The 21,417-nt window shown below is 48.4% G+C and overlaps 1 protein-coding gene across 23 annotated transcripts in view; it reads right to left on the reverse strand.

Annotated features, from left to right (window-relative positions):
• MBD1 (methyl-CpG binding domain protein 1) overlaps nucleotides 1–20,910 on the reverse strand; it is a 54,079-nt gene extending 33,169 nt beyond the window's left edge. The window contains exons 1-17 of one of the 23 annotated variants that reach the window (XM_043888830.1): nucleotides 20,719–20,910; nucleotides 19,356–19,490; nucleotides 12,814–12,928; nucleotides 12,552–12,718; nucleotides 12,386–12,468; nucleotides 12,183–12,223; nucleotides 11,670–11,816; nucleotides 11,451–11,579; nucleotides 11,209–11,283; nucleotides 10,961–11,080; nucleotides 10,809–10,877; nucleotides 10,057–10,224; nucleotides 9,393–9,692; nucleotides 9,162–9,299; nucleotides 8,683–8,814; nucleotides 8,536–8,597; nucleotides 2,393–2,576 (exon numbers count right to left, since the gene is read on the reverse strand). In XM_043888830.1, coding sequence (XP_043744765.1) covers nucleotides 2,393–2,576; nucleotides 8,536–8,597; nucleotides 8,683–8,814; nucleotides 9,162–9,299; nucleotides 9,393–9,692; nucleotides 10,057–10,224; nucleotides 10,809–10,877; nucleotides 10,961–11,080; nucleotides 11,209–11,283; nucleotides 11,451–11,579; nucleotides 11,670–11,816; nucleotides 12,183–12,223; nucleotides 12,386–12,468; nucleotides 12,552–12,718; nucleotides 12,814–12,928; nucleotides 19,356–19,465 — 2,040 coding nt within the window. In that variant the 5' untranslated portion in view covers nucleotides 19,466–19,490; nucleotides 20,719–20,910. Of the gene's footprint in view, nucleotides 1–2,392; nucleotides 2,577–3,677; nucleotides 3,947–4,718; nucleotides 7,433–8,535; nucleotides 8,598–8,682; nucleotides 8,815–9,161; nucleotides 9,300–9,392; nucleotides 9,693–10,056; nucleotides 10,225–10,808; nucleotides 10,878–10,960; nucleotides 11,081–11,208; nucleotides 11,284–11,450; nucleotides 11,580–11,669; nucleotides 11,817–12,182; nucleotides 12,224–12,385; nucleotides 12,469–12,551; nucleotides 12,719–12,813; nucleotides 12,929–19,355; nucleotides 19,491–20,718 lie in introns of those variants that run through there. The other 22 variants (XM_043888831.1, XM_043888838.1, XM_043888844.1 and 19 more) reach the window with 22 other exon arrangements.
• Nucleotides 20,911–21,417: the final 507 nt, after the last annotated feature.

Raw genomic sequence — 21,417 nt, forward strand, 5'->3', positions numbered from 1 at the left:
TATGAACGCAGATTCAGTGATAACAAAGCAGAGTTGGGTCAAGGCTGCACCCTGAGCAGGACACACTCAGGGTTCGAGTAGACAGACGGGCTGAGAGCAGCAACCAAGTGCCAAGGCCTTCAGGAATCAACTGTCTTAAGTCATCAGGGCAAGAGTCAGGCTCTGAGGCACATTCTGACTAAAGAGGAAATAGCAGTGGAGGGCAGCGAGAAACAGACTGAACAGTAGCAGGGAATTAGGAAGCCCTTTAAGGCTGTGGCATCCTGGGTAGGAAGACTTTGTGGTCAGGGAGGACCCCGTCTCTGGATGAATAAAGTATGATCTGGAGTTCCCTAACAAGATGGTGCCAATCCATGCAGTCTCAGCATTATGTGCTCAAAACCTGTACTGTTTAACAGAAAAATAATATAAACCAGATCTGCAATTTAACATTGATGCAGCTGTATTTTAAAAAATAAAGAGAAACAGGGGGAATTAATTTTAATATATTTTTATTTAACCAATATATCCAAAATATTATTATCTGAATACGTGACTCTAGGCATGCTACAAGTGCTCAAATTTGTGGCTAGTGGCCACCATACTGGACATTGCAACTCTTAAACCATGCTAAAATCAGAATAAAGGGTTTCACAACTACCCTGTACTTTCAAGGTCACCGAAAGCTTTTGTTACTGTAACATCTCAAATTAGTTTCTACTATTACAGTTTAATGTCTTAAAGAATAACATCTTACAAGCCTAGGTTTCAGTCTGGCCTCTACTGATAACTGTGTGATCTTGAGCAAGTTACTTAACCTCTTTAAGTCTCAGTTTTCTCACCTGTCAAAAAGAGCAAAACAAATAGCTTCCTTAAAAAAATTATTTCAAGAAGTAAATAACTAGGTCCCTAGGAGGCACTCACCAAACAGCTGCTCCTTTTGCTGCTTCATTACTTCAGACATTACATCTTTCACCACCTTCTCTTGAAGAAATTGTTTAGCATTCAAGTCTCACCTCTGGTGGTTTCAACTCTTCTCCCATCACAACTCTACAACCTCTAACATCCACACTTCTTATCACACTCTGATACCTGAGATACACCAGCTCTGACCTTTTCCCTTTCCTCTTTCTTCTTCTATAAACATAAAATATTCAATAGGCCTGCTTCTCTGGTTTGGTGGTAATTTGGTGGAATGGAAATCCTTATTGGTTTCCGACACAAGGAATGTCACCTGACCAGTAGCCCAGCTGAGCTCAGGGTTCAGATACAAAACCCAAAGTACATCCATTACTGTCCCTCATAAAGAAAATAATAATCACCTCAAACCCTACAGACTGTAAAAGACTCCAGTCTACTCATTTCCAAACCCAGATCCTACAGTCCCTGGACCTAAAGAAGAGGGAGCAGGTCTATAAATTAACTGACAACTGCTATGTGCATTACAGGGCATAATAAAACTGTACCTTTCATGCTCTCTGCTCTTTCTTCCACAGCGTGCCAACACAGACAATACGGCACCGTTATCAGCTGTGGGGGCACACTGCGTTAATCTTTAATGGTTTTGTGCGTGAGCGAGTTGTTTCTGCAATTAGATAGCAACTTGAAGGCAAGGATCAAACTTTCAGAGAAAGTGAAATCTCCCAGGGTCAATGTTTTCACCCCTGTATCTTCCACAGATCTGTGCACACAGCAGGGACTCAAGTGATACCTCTATCGTTGCCTAACTACACATGGAGGTTTTCTAGCCTGTGTAAACTAGTGTGTAGAAGCAAAGGAACGCAGGTGCGTGGACCAGCTGTCCGAGGTTCTGAGCGGCGCTCATCAAATTTTGCAGCACACAGTGTTCCCCTGGCCTCCTACCACCACCACTGCCTTAAAGGCAACCAACCTCCTATTCCCAGGCCTGCGGGTATGTTTCTGTTACAGTTGAGTCAGCAAAGGAAGGGCCCTAAAACCACTCAAAACCCCCATAGTCCAGCACTCTTCAACAGACGGTTTTCCTAAGCGTACAGAACTAGTCCCGACGGTACAGCTGAATCACTGCCAGTTCAGACCCCAGATTTCCTGCCACCTGACCCAGCGCCCTTTGCTTGACACACACACTCCGCATTTCAAGGGCACGACCTCTTTTAAAAGTCTTGCAAGATCTTCAACCTTCAAGATCTCCAGTGGTTTTTCTCCAAACACATAAACTAAATACAACCGACGCGGGGAGGAAAAGGGTAGGGAGGGACGAAGTACGAGAGCTAGGCAAGAGACCTTTTTCTTCCCTCGTTCAAAAATCAAACTACTGCCTCAGGCATCTGCTTCCCTTGAGAGAACCCCTGCTGGGTGCCAAGGTTGGGTTGGGTCCTGAAATGGGGGAAGATACAGAAAACGGTAGGACCCCAAACACATATCCCGTGCTTACCACAGTCACCACATTGGGAGTGGGCCCCTTAACCTCTCTCTGTACGATGCCAAACCGCTGGCTGTACATTTTGGAGCTCCCTCGGGTCGGGGGCGGTGTCCGCCGCGGTTCCCCAACCACAGGTACCAGCGGGACGAGCTTGTGAGATGCACAGGTCTGGTTGCCAGTGTTGCGCCTCGGGGGTCTAGGGACAGGTGAATGGGGCGGAAGTTGGTCCCGTTACCATGGTGACCATAGAAACGGGCACTCGCAACTTCCTCTTGGAGTGGAAGAGCTGAGTCTGCGCAGTCCTCACCCCGCCCTTGGCCAGGCCTCCTGCCGACTTCGCTCCCTTACTGCTAGCAGAAAAAAAGCCTCCTTAACCCGAAGTAAAGTCGAAGGTTTAATTACATTCCAATTGATTTTGCTATTTATATCCTGTAATGTCTAAAAGCATGAGAAAAGTTAGCGGACACTTTGTAGGATGGTCAAATTTTGAGACCATCTCTAAGTTAACCTTCAGGGCAAATCATCACATGACAACCTTATTCGCGTAGTTCTTTACAGGAATTTAAAGGTATTTTCACACATAAAGCCTTTCAGTCTCACAAATACCTGACTGATGGCACAGCGGGTATTATCCTCATCTTACTGCTAAAACAAGCTGAGAGAGCCTAACTGGTTTGTCAGCTAACCCAACCAGTAGTGACAAATTTGTTAATAAAACCAGGAAACCACGGCTTACACTTGAGGAACCCTAGGATTGGGGGGGAAGGGGGGGGGGGGCAGCGGCACGATCTGACTGGGCACAATAAAAACCAGGGCCAGGACGTGGATCAGAATTTCGGTGATCAGGCTCTGGCATTCTGGATCCCAGGCAGAAAAAAAACATAACACAAGTGAGGAAACCTAAAAGGGGCCCTCAGCACAGGTGGAGACTACAGCTGAACTTCCGCTCAAGAGCACACTGGTGAGTGAGTCAAAGTCGAAATCTTGCCCGACTCTTTGCGACCCCATGAACTATACAGTTCATGGAATTCTCCAGGCCAGAATACTAAAGTGGGTAGCCTTTCCCTTCTCCAGGGGATCTTCCCAACCCACGGATCGAACCCAGGTTTTCCGCACTGCAGGCGGAATCTTTACCACCTGAGCCACAAAAAGCGGTAGGTAATACCTAAAAGTCAAATAAGAATGACACTTTGGTACTTTCTGCAATGGGGATGAACGTAGAACTTTAACAGGAAAAAAAATTAGCACCTAGTAGGTCACTGACGTGTAATAACAAAAGCACAACTAGTACTGCGTATCCCAATTTAAGACCGCAATTTACTATAAATCAGCATTCCCTAATTATTTGTAATCCGCCCACTTCGGATTTTGCATGCGGCATGTTTCTAGGTTTGGACTCCATTTCCTGAATTGTTCGTTCAGCCTTTCAGCCACAAAATAACGTCTCTTCTCTTTTGAAATTTCTTTTAATAATTCTCATTGTCTTTTATCTCCTATAATGCTTCTTCTTTCAACTGAAGCTCGGTAAAATACTCATTTTCATTTACTGCTAAGAGTTTACGTAGCCTGAAACAAAAGAAAGAAAAGAAATTAGACGATCGTCTCCGCTCCCTGGACGGGGTCCTGAGGGCTAGTTGCTGGATCTTCGATTCCCACGGGTGCCTGGCCCGCTGGCTGATCCGGTCTGGTAACACCATACCCTCAGAAGGGCGGTGACGCCCTCGGCCTAGGGGCGGGGTTTGGTAAAAGCCAGATTCTCGGGCGCCCGTTGGGAACCTCCGAGGTCCACAGCCTGGAGGGTCCCATCAACGTGAATTTTCGGCGACACGGGAAGCGGACTCTCGGCGACACCCGGCGGCCCTGGAACGTCCCGGCGTCGGTCCTGAGCTCCTCGCGCTGCGCCCTCACCCCGGGCGTGTCCCGTAATTTAATCCCGCTTCGGTCTCGCCCGCGGAGCCACTGTGAAGAGGGGAGTCGGCTTCCCTCTGCGCTGATTCTGGACCGCCTCGGCCCAGGGGAGGCCACGCCCCAGGGACAGGGAGTTGAGGGGCAGCGTCTCTCCAGCCCTGGCCGGAGGACCAGGGTCCAGGCGCCAGCGCCCCCTGGTGGGCGTATTCGGAGGGTGGCGGGACCGGCCCGGGCACGACGACCGAGTCTGAAACTCCAGGGGGCTCTAGAAGTGATTCACCCAAGATCCTTGAACAGAACCTGACCTCGATCTTGCCACCCACTTTCTATACCAGTTTCTCAGAGGCAGTCTATCAGCACTTAAGCACCATTAAGATACTCCCCCCCAAAACACTAAGTATATATAAATCAGTAAACGGGACAATAAAAATAATTTAAAAATAATTTAAAAATAGAACAGCATAAACTATATTTCCAATGCCTATTGTGCCCCAACAAGGTCACGCAAGGGCTGTCCTCCCAACAGTTTCCTGAATTCTGTATTTTCACCATTAAATTCCACGATAAAGTTGGAAATTCATCATTTGTAAATACATATTGATGTATTTAATAAAACTGCATGGACTATATCTTTTTCATTCCTGAATCTCAGTATTAAGTACAGTGCCTAGCATGGGTCAGGCTCTCGATACCTGAATGAATGACACAAAAATAGCCGAGACCAGCAAGTTTTTTCTGGATGGGCTTGAATTTCTGTACTTGCTGGGGTCACCATGAAATCCATGGTCTTCAGCTTTGCATTTTCAGCAACGCAGCTTTACCAAGTTATCCTCAGGTGAGTTGTGAGACCCTTAGGAGCTGATTCATGGCAGGGTGGCTTTGTAACGTGTCACCTTGACTAGGCTACGTTTCCCAGTATCCCCTTCCCTGCATGCTTCCAGTTAGGACAGGCCACGAGAGACTGTGCGTGGGAACTGGAGGGCAGACGCGCAGCAGCAGCACACTCGGAAGGTTGCTGCAGGAGCACCAGGCACCGCTGCAGTTCACACACGTCATTTATCTGCTGGCTCACCTCGTTGGTATGGGGCAACAGTCAGGCCTGCAGCCAGGCCTGCAGCTGCTCCACCTTCCCCAGGATCTTCCTTCAGCTTTTCTAATTCCTGGACCAGATGCATATTTAACTCTGTGATGAAGGGCACCAGTTTCTTCTGCAGGACACCCACGTCATCGAAGCTGGAGGTGGTGAGAGGCTGACATGGCTTCCAGGCCATCCTTGCGGTTTCCAGCTTGTGCTTGTGGGCGCCAGTATGTCCTCCGTCTCCCACATTTTACATCCATCTTCCCTTCCCGATTGCCTGCCCTGCAGACTTCAAGCTCCAGCATTAGATGCAAAGACAACAGCCTTATACAGACTGTTCAACCAGCTCCCACAATTGCATAAGATCAAATCACCTACAATAAATCCCTTAAGATAATATACATATTTATATATACATATACACACATATATAAAATCTTCATATTAGTAGTGCTGCTTTTCTGATTGTATCTTGACACACACGGTAACATCTCATGAGTCAGAATGCTATTCTCAAATTTCATTTAGGGCATCACTGTCAAAATACCACCAGAATATGAGGATTGGGTGGTTGGATCCTGGGAGGGAGCAAAACAGTACGAGAAAATTATCCAGTCTTGACTCTGGCTGAAATAAGTAGGGTGAGGCAAAGGAAGAAGCAGAGAAGGGGGCAGAGGGCTGTAAATGAGTTAAAAGTAGAGAAACGCTTACTCTACCTCTGAATTCTCTAAAGCTGCGAGGCTGGGACTACAGTAAGCAAGGGAGGCACATAGGCTACAAATTTAGGAGGCCGGCACTCAGTCCCAGCCCAGTAAAGCTAAGTAATGAATCACACATGTAATCTTTTTGGCACTTTATGAAGAATTGGAAAGTGAGGCAGGGCTGAGCCAAGACTGGCCCTTAGGCGGGACTTGAAGCAGGAGCTCAGACTCCTAGAAGACAGGGGCTGAGAGTAGAAACCAAGTACAAAGGTCATCAAGGGACAGGGAAGTGAGTTGTGAGGAAACATGAGCCAGGCCAGGAGCTTTCATTCTGAAGACTGCTTTGGCTGAGGGTAGGGAGTGACGGTAAATATCAGCCGTGGGGAAAGATGCCCTTTTGGGTTTGAGGAATCCTATGTGGCACCCAAGGCCTGGGAATAACCCAGTCTCAGGAGGCATGCGTGCTGACAAGGTGGCACGATCCACACTGTCTTGGTGTTTCCTATGCCACCCCAGGGGCAGCAGTTTGTAAGGGGTTTTGTTGTTATGCTTAGAAGAATCCACTTTTGTCAGGTCACCGGAAACTTGTTAATATGACACTATCACACACTACTGGATATAGGTTACAGTTAACAGTTTAGTGGCTTAACTTAAAAACAAGGCTTTTACAACCTGGGCTTGCTCTTGATCCTAGGCTCTATTGATACTAGCTGTTCGACACTGGACAAGTTATTTAGTTTCTCTGAATCTCATTTTCCCTTCTGCAAAAATGGGCCCAATCAATGCCGTTCTAAAAAGATGTTTTTGAGGATTAAACCAGGTCCATGGGAGGAACTCAACGAATAGCAGTTCCTTTCCTCATTTATTCACATTACATTCCCAATACATTCCGAACTGCTGTCTCCCTGAGGAAATGTTTAGAGACACTACCAGGTCTCATCCAAATCCATTTAGAATTATTTATGATGATGGCTTGTTTAGGCCAAAGGTGGCTTTAATCACGTCGGCTCTCCCATCCCAGCTCCCCCATCTTTAATATCCACACTTCTTATGACACTCAGGCTCCTGGGGTTTGCACTGGTTGGAGGAGATGCACCAACTTTCTACTCTTTGTCTTCCTTTTCTGCTTATTTCCTCTATAAGCTCAGAGTACTGAACAGGCCTGCTCCTCTGGTTTGGTGGTAGGTTTTCCCAGTTCCTACTGACTCCCACACAAGCCCTGGCAATCCATCTATGGTCCAGCCTCTGAGCAGATCAGTGTTGTCTCTGATAAAGTCGGTCTGTAAGTATCACCTTGAGTCCTACAGTCTGCAGAAGCCTCCAGTCTACTGCTTTCTACCTCCAGGTTTTTTAAGGTCCTTGGACCTAGAGAAGAGGGAGCAGGTCTGTATGTTGAATTAGGTTCCCTATGTGCAAAATGAAGCATCACAAAACCATTTCCTACTCTTCCATTTCCCCCCAATTATCCCTTCCCTCTCTTCTACAATCTTCCATTGCAGACAACATAGCACATCATTACTGTTCTGTTAATATGTAATGATTTCATGCATAGGGGAAACGGCTTCACTACTTGGATTATAAGCTCCCTGAAGGCAGGAATCCTATGTCTCCTGAAAGATAAGCCTCCCAGGGTCATTGATTCACCACTGTGTGCCCAGCAGGGTCTCAATCAGTACTTCAGTACTCGCCCAAGTACAGGTGGAGCAGTTTCTGGCCTGCAGACATTAGTCCGCAGGAACAAAGGAATCCAGGGGCTCAGGTCAACAGTTTACGCTGCCTGTCTGGGCTCTGGTCAGGGCTCTCATCAGTCCTGCAGGAGGCAGCATCCCCCTGACCTCCTCCCACCAGCCCAGTCCTACAGTCCTCCCACCTCCCTATCCTTCCTTCCACTGCCACACCTGTAGGGACAGTTCTGTGCAGCAGCTGAAACAGTTAATGACCTCAACAGGTCCAGAAAATCTCAAGAAACACAGCCTGATTCCTTCCACTGAGGATACTCCAGTTGTGTGTGGGCCCCAATCACAAAGCCATCTCAGGACCAGATCTCCTGACCACCCCCCACTGACCAGCCCACCCATTCATCTCTTGGAAACTCCACAGGCCTTCAAGACCCCAAATGAAGATTCTCTGAATAAGAAATTGTAAGTCTGACCCCTGTGGATTTTCTTAAGGATACGGGGGAAAAGCTTTCCTTATCTTCCCTTTTCTTTCCAATCTCAACAAAGGGTACCAACTCTTCTCCCGCCACCAGCTCCTGTAACCCTCCTCAAGGAGAGCCCTGGCCCAGACCTCAGGAGAAATCTCTAAGGTCCTGCACACACTCCATCACTGACGGTGACCAGAGCAGTCGCATGGGGCCTTTACCTCCCACTACCCCATGTCAAAACGCTGACTGCGCTCATGACTCAGGGCCCACATCTGGCCAGAACACCCCCCTCCATCCCGACCCCTCACAGTGTGGGGCACACCTTGGCAACCAGACTGCTGTGTCCCGGAGGCGGGATCCACCCAGGCTGAAAATCTCCGTGATCTGGGGAAGAATTAACATCAGGGTCACCATGACTGGTGGGCCTAAAGCAGGGTCAGGACAGGGCGGGGTGTCCCCCAGCACTGACCACGGGCGTGCCAGCCCCTCCTGCCTCCTCCTCTGGGGCCAAGTCAGAGGTGGAGTCATCCTTGTTGTCCTCCTTGTCCTCCTCAGGGTCAGGTGGCTCTTGCTTCACTGATGGCAGGCCTGGGTCTACTGCCTGGGAGAGGCGGGAAATGGGCAGTTGTCAGAAGGGCAGGGCTGGCCTGAGGAAAGTGTCCCTACCAGCCAACCTGTCCCTGTGCTGACACTCCCATTCTGTCACACCTGAGCACAGAAAAACCATCTTGTCTACAGACCTTTCCCATTCCTCACAGATTTCCATTTTTCTGTTAACTGGGCAGCAAAGCAGGCCACACTAGTTGCCTGGGGAGGGTGAGGCATCTGTCAGACAGGCGGGATAATTCTGTGAGAGGCTGTAATCAGCACACCTATTACTGTGTTCAAAGAAGCACCATCATGGCTCCCCATCACTCTGCTCACAGACCACCCGTCACTGACCCCCACCTTGCTGGGGCAGCCGGGCAGCAATACAGGAGAAGTCAGGATGGCTGAGCCCGGTGTCCAGTCTTCCTGGGCATCCGCCTTCTCTTGCTTCACCTGGGGTAAGGCCACAACCCAACTCAGGCCAGGGCACTGGGCCTCCTGTGTGAAGGAGGATGGCAGCAGACTTGGTCCCAGCTTCCCTGCACGAGGCTGGGTGGGGTTGGGAAGGGCAGGAGAAGGCGGGACCCTCACCTGCAGCCGAGCTTCTGTGGCAGCCGAGGCTGGGCCAGGCACTGGCACGGGGCTGCTCGCACCCTCCCGTAAGAACACAAGGTCAGTGCCAGGTGGGGGCAGCACAAAGCCGCCGCCCGCTTCCTCCTTCACTGGAGTCTGGGCTCGGTCTGGTTGAGCTGTGGGTGTGGCCAAGGGAGGCTTCAGAGTCTGACCCAGATGGGGCCTTCGAGTAGAGCCAGGCCTCTTTCGACGAGGGTGAGCTGGGGGCGGCGATGCCCCATCTTCGGACTCTGCCCAGACACTTGGCAGGAGCCGCTTCTGTGAGGAGAGGTGGCATGTTATGGCCACCAGGTACACTACTACCCTGCCCTGATCGATGCACCCAACCCCATTAGTCTCAGTAGGGTATTTCCTTATGGACAAGCCCCTCATCACAAGGGCTGTGAATCTCCTATTGGCAATGATAGTACCTCCCACTTTCCTCATTTATCCCAGCACAACATCTGCTAACTGGTGGCAAACCCACTGCCCCACCCACCACTCTGAAGCTGCAGGACCCACCTGGCCTGTCCCCACTCACCCTCCAGGCCTGCCTGCCCCCCCAGGCATCGGGTGGCAGGGGGCGCGAGTGGGAGACGGGCACTATTCCTCCCACCCACCAGACCCTTCTTGCTACACCCACCATAGCAAACTGCAGGCACTGGCGCCAGCGACACTTCTGGCGCTTCTGGTTGCTGCCCCCGAATTTGGGCTTGTCACAGCAGAAGTCGCAGTGGCCACAGTCCATCCGCCGCAGGCAGGCTGCACAGGCCCCACATTTGCGGTTCTGCCGACGGTTTGTGTAAGGCTGCTGGGAACAGGGGGTGTGGGGGCTGTCACTAGGATAGTGACAGTGCTGTTCCTGTTACTCGTCCACCAGCCCCGCTGGAGGGAACTGGTTCGACACTAGTCTTAACCTGGCTCCCCACTAGTCACACCTCCTGCTGCGAGTCCAGCACCAGGCAATATTGTTGTACCGGAAGGCCCTTAATACCATGAGGACGGCGGCTGCTTCAACACGGTATCCATCGTTCTATCTGCTGGTCCCCCACTAGCTACCAAGATAATGTCTCTGACCCCCACCTCCAGCAGAATTTTGCAGATGCTCCGTTAGCTCCCATCACTGCGCCTGGTCATCCTATGCAGACTTCGGGCACTGTGCCAGCTTTTCCTCTGCAAGCCCCATCAGAGCGTTGGTTCATCTGACACCAGGTCCTGCGACTGCACCTGGGGATCCCGTATTAGTTCCTAGCCCACTGTCTGCTCAGCCCACACTAGTGTCCACCACTGTGCCTTACTACTCCCCTATGAGGTCCATTGCAGCATCTGCTTCTGTGGGTTAACCAAGCGCCCTGGGAGAGTCTAGGCTTATTCAGGTAGGGTGAGGCCACTCACTAGCTCGTCCTCGTCTACACAGTAATAGATGAATTCAGCAGGTGGCGAGGGGGCCAGGGCTCTGGGGTGCTGCAGAGGCAAATGGGGTGGGGTCAGGGCAGGTAGTTGGTGAGGTTACGGTTGTGCCGTCCCCCTGCCCACCAGGGCCTCACCAGCTCTGGAGACTCTGGAGGCTGCGGTGGAGGAGGTGGAGGCGGTGACTGGGCTCGGGGTGGACGCCGCCGGGGCACCACCTTGGAGTCGCAGCCTCCCCTGCGGCGGCCATGTTTACCCTGAGAGAAAGGCAGAAGGCAAGTTTAGGCTCGGTGGCACAGGCAGGCACGGAGCACCACCCTCCCCTCAGGTGTGCAGAAAGCATGCGAGGGGGACAGGCAGGCAGAGTGTGGGCTGGGGCACTCACAGCAGGGGGAGCCACAGCGAGGGGAGGGCGTCGTTGACATCGCTGATGGTGGCGACGGAGGCGGTGGGCAAGGTGCTGGCAGACAGGGGCAGGTAGGTGGAGCCAGAGAGGTGAGTGTGAGGTGGGGGAGAAAAGAAGACATGAGGTGGGCAAGGCCAGTTGCAAAGAAGGAAGCAGGAGCAGCTTTAACAGCAGAGTAAGCTCTGCCCCAGCCCCCACCTGCACCCCCCACTCTGACTTACCCGGAGGCAGCGCCGCTGGACGCACTTCCACTGGCGCCGGAGCCCAGGGCGGGGAGGGCGAAGGCAGACTCGACAGCGGCCACAGTCCTCTCGGGTCTGACAGCCCCGGCACACGCCACACCCTCGGCTCTGTGGGGGCCGGAGGTGTGAAGCGTGGGGCCAGGGCTGAGGGCCAGGAGCACGGGTGAGCCTTGGGCCTACCCCACCTGCCTGACTCACCCTTTCCACAATTCGGAGGCACCGTCTTCGCTCACACTTGCAGAACAGCCCCGAGGCCACATCGCGGGGCAGCTGCAGGAGGCAGGTGGAGCAGGCCCCGCAGTCTTCCTTCACCTGGCAGGCCGTGCACTCCCCACAGCCCACACGCTGCCAGGAACGGTGGGGCAAGGTCACGGGTCCAGGCGGAGCGGCTCCAGGAGCACTGCCCCTAACGTGTCTGCTGACCCCACATTAACCCCCATCACCACGTCTGCGGGTCCCCGTCTGCCTCATCACTGTGGCTAATTAGGGATGAGCCACCATCACTGCAGCCGTAAACGACGTCTACTCTCCCCTGTGACCCTGATCAGTGTCTACTGACCAACTTCCATTACTGTTGACTTCCTGCAGCTAGCTCCCTACAAAATGACCCTGACACCAGTGGGTCCATCACTGTTCCTTCAGACTCTGACCAGCCGCCATCACATCCTGCTCCCACCGCACACTTGTGAGGAGGAAGTAGGCTGTGCTTACCTTAAACATCCTCTGCTCCCGATTGAAAGCAATCCTCTGTGCTATAGGGAGGGAGAGAGAAATGTTAAAGGAGCATCAGGTATCTGACCTCATGACTCCCTCTGGTCTGTCACCTACCATCAGCCCCTAGCCAGGTATCTGTGTGCCAGGCTGACACCGAGGCTGCTCCAGCTCTACCTCCCAGTGCCCCAGGGGCTGCTCACCTCGGCAGTCCTTGCATAAAGTCTTGAGCCGCTGCCTTCGGGTACCATCTCCTGAAAAGCTGATTCCACAGTTCTCACAGCACCTAGGATGGGAAACGTGGGCGTGGGGCCCTGAGTGTACGCCCAACCACAACCCTCACGGACTTGACTCTAGCCCAACACTCACCCAGGTGCAGGAAGTGAAGCTGGGACTGTGTCAGTGTCAGCCTTGGTGTCATCCCTTGGTGTCTCCTTCCTGACTTCACTCTTCTGAGGTCCAACCTGACACTTCCGAGCCTTGGCTGGCTTCGAAGGCTTCTTCCGCTTCCTGCTGGTGATGGCCAAGGAATGGTCCTGGAAATGAGAGCAAGGGCAGGAAGGCCGGAGACCCGTGGGTGGGTGTCAGGAGGCTCAGCAGCTGTGCCCGAGTACTCCACACCGTACAGTACCTTGGGGGATGGATAGCAGAGGACGCCTTGTTTGAAGTCAAAGAGGGTGAGATCACATGCAGGGCCCAGGTATCGGGTCAGCTCAACTTTGCTTCGGATCCTGTCTCCTGTGGGGCTGAGGATGGGCCAGGACAGGTTGGTACCTAGCTGGAGCCACTGCCACTCCACCCACATAACCCTCCCTCAGGGCTGATGAACAGGCCTGTAGAGCTGGTGGGATACAGGAAGCAGCCTGGGATCAACCTATGAACCCCAACCAAGAAACTACCCCAAGTAACTCCAAACAGCAGGAATATAAAAGGTATATAAATGCCAGCATGTAGACAAACATTAATAAATAACACAAATGTAAATAGATATGCACAGATTTATAATGTGTGCTACTACTGGTATTTCACATAAGTGAAAGGAAATACAAATAGCAACACAAATAAATAACATACATGTATTAGCATTATATACTACGTACACAAAATTTATACAAGAAAAAAACATGTTTTAAACATAGCTGGCTCTTGAACAACACATGTATAAACTGCACAGGTTCACTTACACATGAATTTTTTTTCAATAAATATATTGAAAAATTTTTTGGAGATTTGTGACTATTTAAAACAATTCAATGAATCATGTGGTCTAGAGATATTGAAAAAATTAAGAAAAAGGTGTGTCATGAATGCATAAAATATATGTAGATACTAGTCTATTTTATCATTTACCACCATAAGATATATATATGAAATCTATTATAAAAAGTTAAAATTTACCTAAACATGTACACAAATACTTATCATATGTGGCACCATTTGCAGTCAAGAAAAACATAAACAGAAGTAAAGATGCAGTATTACATGATAACTGCACAAAATTAACTGTAGCACATATCATACTACTATAATCATCTCACAGCCACCTCCTGTTGCTGCTGCAGTGAGCTCAGGTGTTACAAGTATTTACTTTAAATGGCATGGAAGGCTAATCATCTGAGTGAGCAGTTTGTTTCTCCATAAAATTGAGCATCACAGTAGAAAGTGACCTCTTGCAGTGGTTTTTCTCATGTCATTTTCATCATATTTAGTGCAAAACTGTAAGCCTTGGGACCCATAACAAAGTGTCACTTGTGATACTGGAAGTGCTCCCAAGCAGCAGAGAAAAGTCATAACATTACAGGAAAAAGCTGAATAGCTTGACATGTACCGTAGATTGAGGTCTGCAGCTGTGGTTGCCCGCCAATTCAAGATTAATGAATCCAGTATAAAGTGAAAGTGAAAGTGTTAGTCACTCAGTCGTGTCCGACTCTTTGTGACCCCACGGACTACAGCACACAAGGCTCTCCTGTCCATGGAATTCTTCAGGCAAGAATACTGGAGTGGGTTGCCATATCCTTCTCCAGGGGATCTTCCTGACCCAGGGATGGAACCTGGGTCTCCTGCATTGCAGGCCGATTCTTTACCATCTGAGCCACCAGGGAAGCCATCCACTGTAAGGACTATCATTAAAAAAAAAAAGAAAGGAAGAAAAACAAAGGGAATTCAGGCACTGTTGCTGCAACTATGCCAGCAGCTCGAAAACCTTGTACTTTTTGCAAAATATGTTTTTATCTTGTACTGAAAATGCAGCTTTTATGTGGATGCATGATTGCTGTAAGAAAGTCATACCTATAAATTATAACAAGATTTGAGAAAAAGTCAAGTCATTATATGACAATTTAAAGCAAAAGGAAGGTGAAGGCTCTAAAACTGGGTAATTCAATGCCAGCAAAGGATGGTTTGGCTTAACAAAAGTCAAGATAACAGAAAAAGCAGCTTCTGCTAACCAGGAGACAGCAGACAAGTTCCCAGACGCCACTAAGAAAATCACTGAGGAAAAAGGCTATCTGCCTGAACAAAGTTTTAATGGAGACGAAAGTATCGTATTCTGAAAAGAGGGGGAAAAAAAAAAACGGTGCAAAGGACATTTATTAGTAAGAAAGAGAAGTGAGCACCAGGATTTAAGGCAGGAAGGGATAAAATAACTCTACTGTTTTGTGCAAATGCAGTCAGGTTTACGATCAGGACTGCCCTTATTAATAAAGCTGCTAACCCTCAAGCCTTGAAGGGAAAAGATAAACACCAGCTGCCAGTCTTTTGGTTGTACAAGAAGGTCTTGACAATGAGAACCATTTTTTTTTTAATGGTTCCACTGATGCTCTGTCAGGAGGTACCTCACCAGTTAAGGGACAGCTTTTAAAGTTTTTTTGACATTGGGCAATGCCCTGCCCACTCAGAACCCCATGAATTCAACAGCAAAGGTGTTGAAGTGGTTTGTTTGCCCCCAAACACAATGTCTAATCCAGCCTCTAGATCAGAGGGTTATAAAGGACCTTTATGGCTCCTTACACACAGAACTCTATGGAAAGAACTGACAACACTATCGAGAATCTTCAAAGACAGAACATCCTAAAAGTCTGGAAAGATTACACCACTGAAGATGCCATCATCCTTACAGAAAAGAGTACGAAAGTCATCAAGTGCAAAACAATAACTTCCTGCTAGAGAAACTGTGTCCAGATGTTGTGCATGACTTCCCAGAATTCACAGCGAAGTTAATCAAGGAGATCATCAAAGAGATTGTGGATATGGCAAACGTCAGGGAGAGGATGAAGAGTTTCAAGACATCCATCTTAGACTCAAGAGCTAACAGACATCACACCAGAGGAATTAACACAAGACAACTTGATAGAGATGACTGCTGCTGAACCAGTACCAGATAATGAGGAAGATGAAGGAAGAGTGCCAGAAAAAAACTGACATTAGACAATCTAGCAGAAGGGTTCTGATATTCAAGACCACTTTTTACTTTATATGACATGGGCACTGAAATTAAAGCCAACAGAGGAAGAAAGATTGAGACAATGTAGAAACATTTTTGGAGAACTGAAAAAGCAAAAAAAAGTCAGAGAGAAATTACAGTGCATTTCTATAAAGTTACACCAAGTGTCTCTGCCTCTCCTGCCTCCCCCCACCTCCTCCTCCTTTTGCCTCTGCCACCCCTCCTCAGCAAGACGAAACCCCCTTTCTCTTCCTCCTCAGCCTACTCAACATGAAGATGACAAAGATGAAAACCTTTGTTATGATCCACTTCCACTTAATAAATAGTAAATAATAACCAGGCTGTACAGTTAATACTTATCTATCACGTTTGTGGGTGAGTGTCTTTGTGTGAAAATCTAACAATTCTAAGGCAAGAACTATATGAGAATTTCCCTGGTGGTCCAGTGGTTAAGAATCTGCCTGCCAATGCAGGGGACTTGGGTTTTGATTCCTTGTCCAGGAAAATTCCACATGCCGTGGGGCAACTAAGCCCATGCATTGCAACTACTGAAGCCCAGGCACCTATAGCCTGTGCTCTGCAACAAGAGAAGCCACCACAATGAGAAGTCCATGGCAGCAACAAAGAGTGGCCCTCACTTGTCACAACAAGAAAAAGCCCCCGAGCAGCAACCAAGACCCAGCGCAACCAAAACAAAAGAAGAACTGTATGAGACATTTCTGTGTCACCATCATCATCACTGCCCAAGTATTCATCTATGCAAGACTCGAAATGGATAGCCTATCTTTATTCAGGCATTTATAGATGAGTGGCATTTAATATAAAATTAATAATGTGTTAGCTTTCTTACTGTTTTATAAGTATGCTTTCAAAGAATTACATTACCATACAGTATGCCTTGCTCCCTGGTTCATTAAAGAAACTGCCTATCATCACAGGTAAGTGGCTTGAAAAAACTAAAAAAAAAAAACAATGTAACAACACTGTATCATGAATATGATTATAATACTGTGTGCCATAAAAACTTTATAACAATTTATTCATTAGTGTACAGGCTAGGCTACCAGAAGGCAACCATATTGCTCCTTCTCAGTTATCAATGCATGAATTGTTATACCTGTAAATAAACATAAATTTTTCATATTATGTTTTCATTTTTGATATCTGATATTAGTAATATGTATAAGATCTACAATGCCTTGTATCATATAAGATAATATTCCTGTAGGCACTTGACAGTCAGGTAACTTATCCTGTAAACAGATGATGTAAATTTAATGTATTGCTAAATACAGTACAGTGCTGTGAATGAACTTTTTCTTCCTTACGATTTCCTCCTTTTTGGGCTGCACCACTCAGTCTATGGGATCTCAGTTCCCCAAACAAGGACTGAACCTCGGCCACAGCAGTGAAAGTGTGGAATCCTAACCACTAGGCAACCAAGGAACTCCCACATGATTTTCTTTTAATCTCTTCTCTAGCTTATTTTCCCACAAGAATACAGTATATAATACATACACCATACAAAGTATGTGTTAGCCAACGATGTGTTATTGATAAGGCTTCCAGTCAACAGTAGGCTATTAGTTAAGCTTTTAAGGAGTCAAAAGTTATATTTTTGACTGCATAGGGGATGGGCTCCCTAATCCTTACATGATTCAAGGGTCAAGTGTATGTGTACAAACAATATACATACTAGTGTAAACAAATAAATGCAACTACATACAAAACAAAGCATAAGTCACTGATTTTGGGAGATAATACTCCACAGGTCACTCACATTTTTGCATGTCTTGCAAGAGAGGCACTGACTACCCTTTGCAACAAGCTATCTTTTCAAGATGCGTGTACAGCATCAGCCTTGGAAGATGAGAGAGGGTGTTCTTCCAGAGCAAGGGAAGGCACCCTTACTGTCCTAACATTTAGATTAGATTCCTTAAGCTCAGAGTTCCTTTCCTACAACAGTGCATGTGCAGATGCTAATTAAGTAGCCCTCCTCATGTCGCCCTGTGGGAATTGGCATTTGGGGAACTGGCACAAGAATGATGACATACTGGATACTGCTGATGCAGTGAGTAATAAACTGTCTTTCACCTCTGACCTCGGGGCCCCAAATCTCCTACTGGCCTCCCCAAAACTGAAACACACTCACTTGTCATCTTGCCCTAATTTGGGTAAAACCTCTGGCCTCTTCTATTATTAATCACTGCACTTATTTTGAAAGTTTTATAAAAACTGTAAATATGTGAATAACTGTACAATATAGACATAAAAATATTATATTTATAAGCATAATAATAAATGTAATTCTAATTACAATTTTACTGTATTCCTCTAAGCAAATAGCAACTTAACACACAAAAAAGTTTAGAAAATTTAATAACTACGTGACTAACATATTCTAAAAGACCTCAAATCCTTAAACGTAACTTTGTAAACACACATTTTCATGTATTTACAGTCAATTCTCATTATTCACAGTAATTCTGTTCTATAAAGTCACTTTAAACACTGAATTAGTGAGCACAGAATCACTGCTCCTAGAGGGACTACAGATCAAGTTCCTCTAAGCCTCTGGTCACATTTTTGTCAACCAATCAGTATATAACCTTGTTTTATGTGTGTTTCTGTTTAAAGACACCTTGCTTAATACAGTCCTCTTACAAATAATTAACTACATGGCCTTTGAATGATTTAAAAATAGGAGTTTTGGAAGCCATCTGTGTTACACAGGCTCCTTTGTCAATGTCCTTGTAAACCAAGCCAGCCTCATCAGCATTGAAAACCTACTCTTCCTCATAACTCTTTGCCTATACAGCACCTAACAAGTTTTTGGTGTTTTTTTTTCAGGTGTTTTTTAAAATTCTTCCACAGACTCTTTTATCTGCAGAACCTGCCTCAATTGAAAATTTAACACTTTTCACAAAGTATCACCTTTGGAAACGTGTGAGCCAGCCAGCACCAGCTGAAACTGGCTTACCGTTTCCGTAACCCTGGGAACATCACAGCCGATGTCCTTTGCTTCTGGCTTCACCACACTGTCCACAAAACTGGTCACCATCTCAAGAAACCACAGATTTAGCCACTTTTCCATCTTTTCCTTAGCTTTATCTTGTACTATAGACGTTACTTTAGCACTTCCTGGAGCAGCCTTACATACTAATTGGCTAATTTCCTCTTCTTTTTCTAGATATACTGCCTTTTTGATTCATTAACATTGAACTCACAGCCAACAGCACTGCAACTCATGCCTGAATGAAGCTTATTTAACATGCATTTTCTCCATATGCACAGAACAGACTTCCTGCCCTTGGATCACTGGACAACACTTCAGCACTACACTCGGCAACTCTGCAGAGCAGAACCACCATTCAAAAGTGCAGAAAACGGGACACAAAGGAGCCCTCAAAAAGGACACTTGTTTACAGCGTAAGAGCTACAGTAAGAAATCTTCATTCAATCTTGGCTGGGAACACATGCATCAGACGACCTATTTTTTGCCGCTCTGTGCATATCCACAAAAGATCATGAAAACACAGTGAGTATGACTTCGGGGGTACAAAGAACAAATCTTAGTGAGGAACCAAATCTTCAAATATGGAACCTGCAGATAATAAGGATCAACTGTACATGCATAATTTAATTACCCATAAATGTAATCACACAGCCCCGATTTCACCCTGCCTAACCAGGTTCAGTCCTAACCCCTTTGTCCACAACCCACCCAGTACCTCTGGTAGTAGGTGTCTGAGCGTCCGCAGGTGGCACCTGACTTGCGAAAAACCTCACGGCGCTTCCAGCCGGGGCCCAGGGCTGGGCAGTCCAGCCAGTCCTCAGCCATGGGGACCACGGGAAGAAGCAGCGGCCTGCAACGTGGAAGGGGCAGTGGGAAAAACTAAGCCTTTAGAAAGGGACATGTTGTGCCACACAAACCTGTGTTTCTATTCATGCCTAAGACCTAGGACCTGCCACAAGCAACTGGCCAACATAAGGAAGGGTAAAGCCCCATTCCCACTTCGTTCTCTATCCTGAGCCCAGGAGCTTGTCATCACCCCCGCCCCCTTCTTGATCTGGCAGCCTTATCCTCAACCCAAGGGTCCGCATCCTCAACGCATTCCTCACTCTCACCGTCCTAATCCCCAGTTCCTCCCTAGCCTCAGCCAGAGAGACCGCATTCCTCACATCTCTAGTGTGAGAGGCCCCCCACAGGACTCGGCTACCTCAGTACCCTAACCTCCCATTCATTCCCTTCCTTGATCCAAGAGTCACTAATTTTCTTTTTTAACCCTTCCATACCTTTCCCATCTGCTGTCCTCTTATCCTTCTACCTCAGTATTACTGCCTCCATTTCCCGTGTCCTCTGCCAAAGAACCCCCAGCTCCTCTGCATCTTTGACCTGAACAGCCCCTCATTCCCTTTGTACCCTACTCCGAAGGCCTCCCCATCTCACTTTCGCTCTGTCAGTGTTTTGAATCACAATTGCTTCCCAAGTCTCCGAACCCTCCCTATTTCCCTCTTCTGCAGTTAACAGGTTTTCTTTGGCGTCCTCACCCTCCGTTCCTCTCATCAGCTTCAGACACCCTGATTTCTTCCTTCAGCATCTGAACCCCCCACCCCATTCCTCTCTTGGTCCAAGACCAAAAGCCATCCCTAACTATTGCCGTTCTGATCTCCTATGTCTCATCGTCCTCCATGTGAGACGCCCGTCCCTCCCTTTCAGCATTCCAACTCCTCATTTCTCCCCGTCATCAGCCCGAGGGCCGCTCATTTCTTCCCTTTAGCATCCTGGACCCCCATTTCGCTCTCCTTAACCCGAGAGGCCCCGATATCTCCCCTCTGCGTTCGGGTCCTCCCCATGCCTCTCCGTCCTTGTCCAAGAGCCCGACACTTCCACCTGTCAGCCTTCGGAGCCCCCAGCCCTCCCTGTCCTCCGCCTAAATCTTCCCAAGCCTCCCTTCAATATTCCGAGGCCGCCATTCCTCCCACTCATCGGCCCGAGGGCCCTTCATTGCTCTCCGTCAGCGTTCTGAGCCTCAATCCTTTCCAATTCTCCGCCTGAGCGGTCTCCATTTCTACCCCCCTTGACCGTCTCACCAGCTCGGCTCCCGGCTGGTACGTTCCACGGTTCTAGGTCCGCGGACCCATGGCGAGAATCCCGCCCGTGGCTCCCGCCTTCTCCGGCTCCTCGCCTTCCTCCTCCGCAGCCGCTTCCTCTGAAGCTGTAGCTGTCGCCGCCGCGGCCGTTCGTTGCTCCAGGAACCGGAAATCCGCTGTCCCTCTCGCGGGCTCCGCCCCCTGGCGGGACGCCTGCGCGCTAATACCTCGGAGCGTGGGTCGTGAGCAGAAAAGGTCCACGCCTGCGTGTTGACTCTGGCGGAGGAGCGCGCCCCATTAGACGGGGCTTGTTGCGCTTGCGCACTGACGTCCAAAGAGGCTCGCGCCTCTTTAGAAAGCCGCAGGGCTTGCGCACCTCGCTTGTGCTCCTCCGCCCAGCTTGTGGTCACGTGTGCTTTCCTATCCAAGCCTGAGGGGAGGAGGAGGATTGGGATTGGATTTAGTCTCTTATTGGAGGTCCCCACAGGAGGTAACTGGGAGGGAGGGGCGGAAAAGGCTGGGTCTGTAAGCCCTCTTCGCCCACTTTGTAACCTTGTTTGCGCATGTGCTTTACCGTTCCTCCTGTCAAGGAAAAATGAATCGGTAGTCGTTCTGAAGAAGAAATAGGAGATTTTATTTGCGCCAACCTCAGGGCTCTAAAACTTAAAGACAGTGTTTCGGAAAACTCTATGGATTGTT

This window comes from Cervus elaphus, chromosome 27 (assembly GCF_910594005.1).
Source record: "Cervus elaphus chromosome 27, mCerEla1.1, whole genome shotgun sequence".
In the NCBI taxonomy this organism is placed as follows: Eukaryota; Metazoa; Chordata; class Mammalia; order Artiodactyla; family Cervidae; genus Cervus; species Cervus elaphus.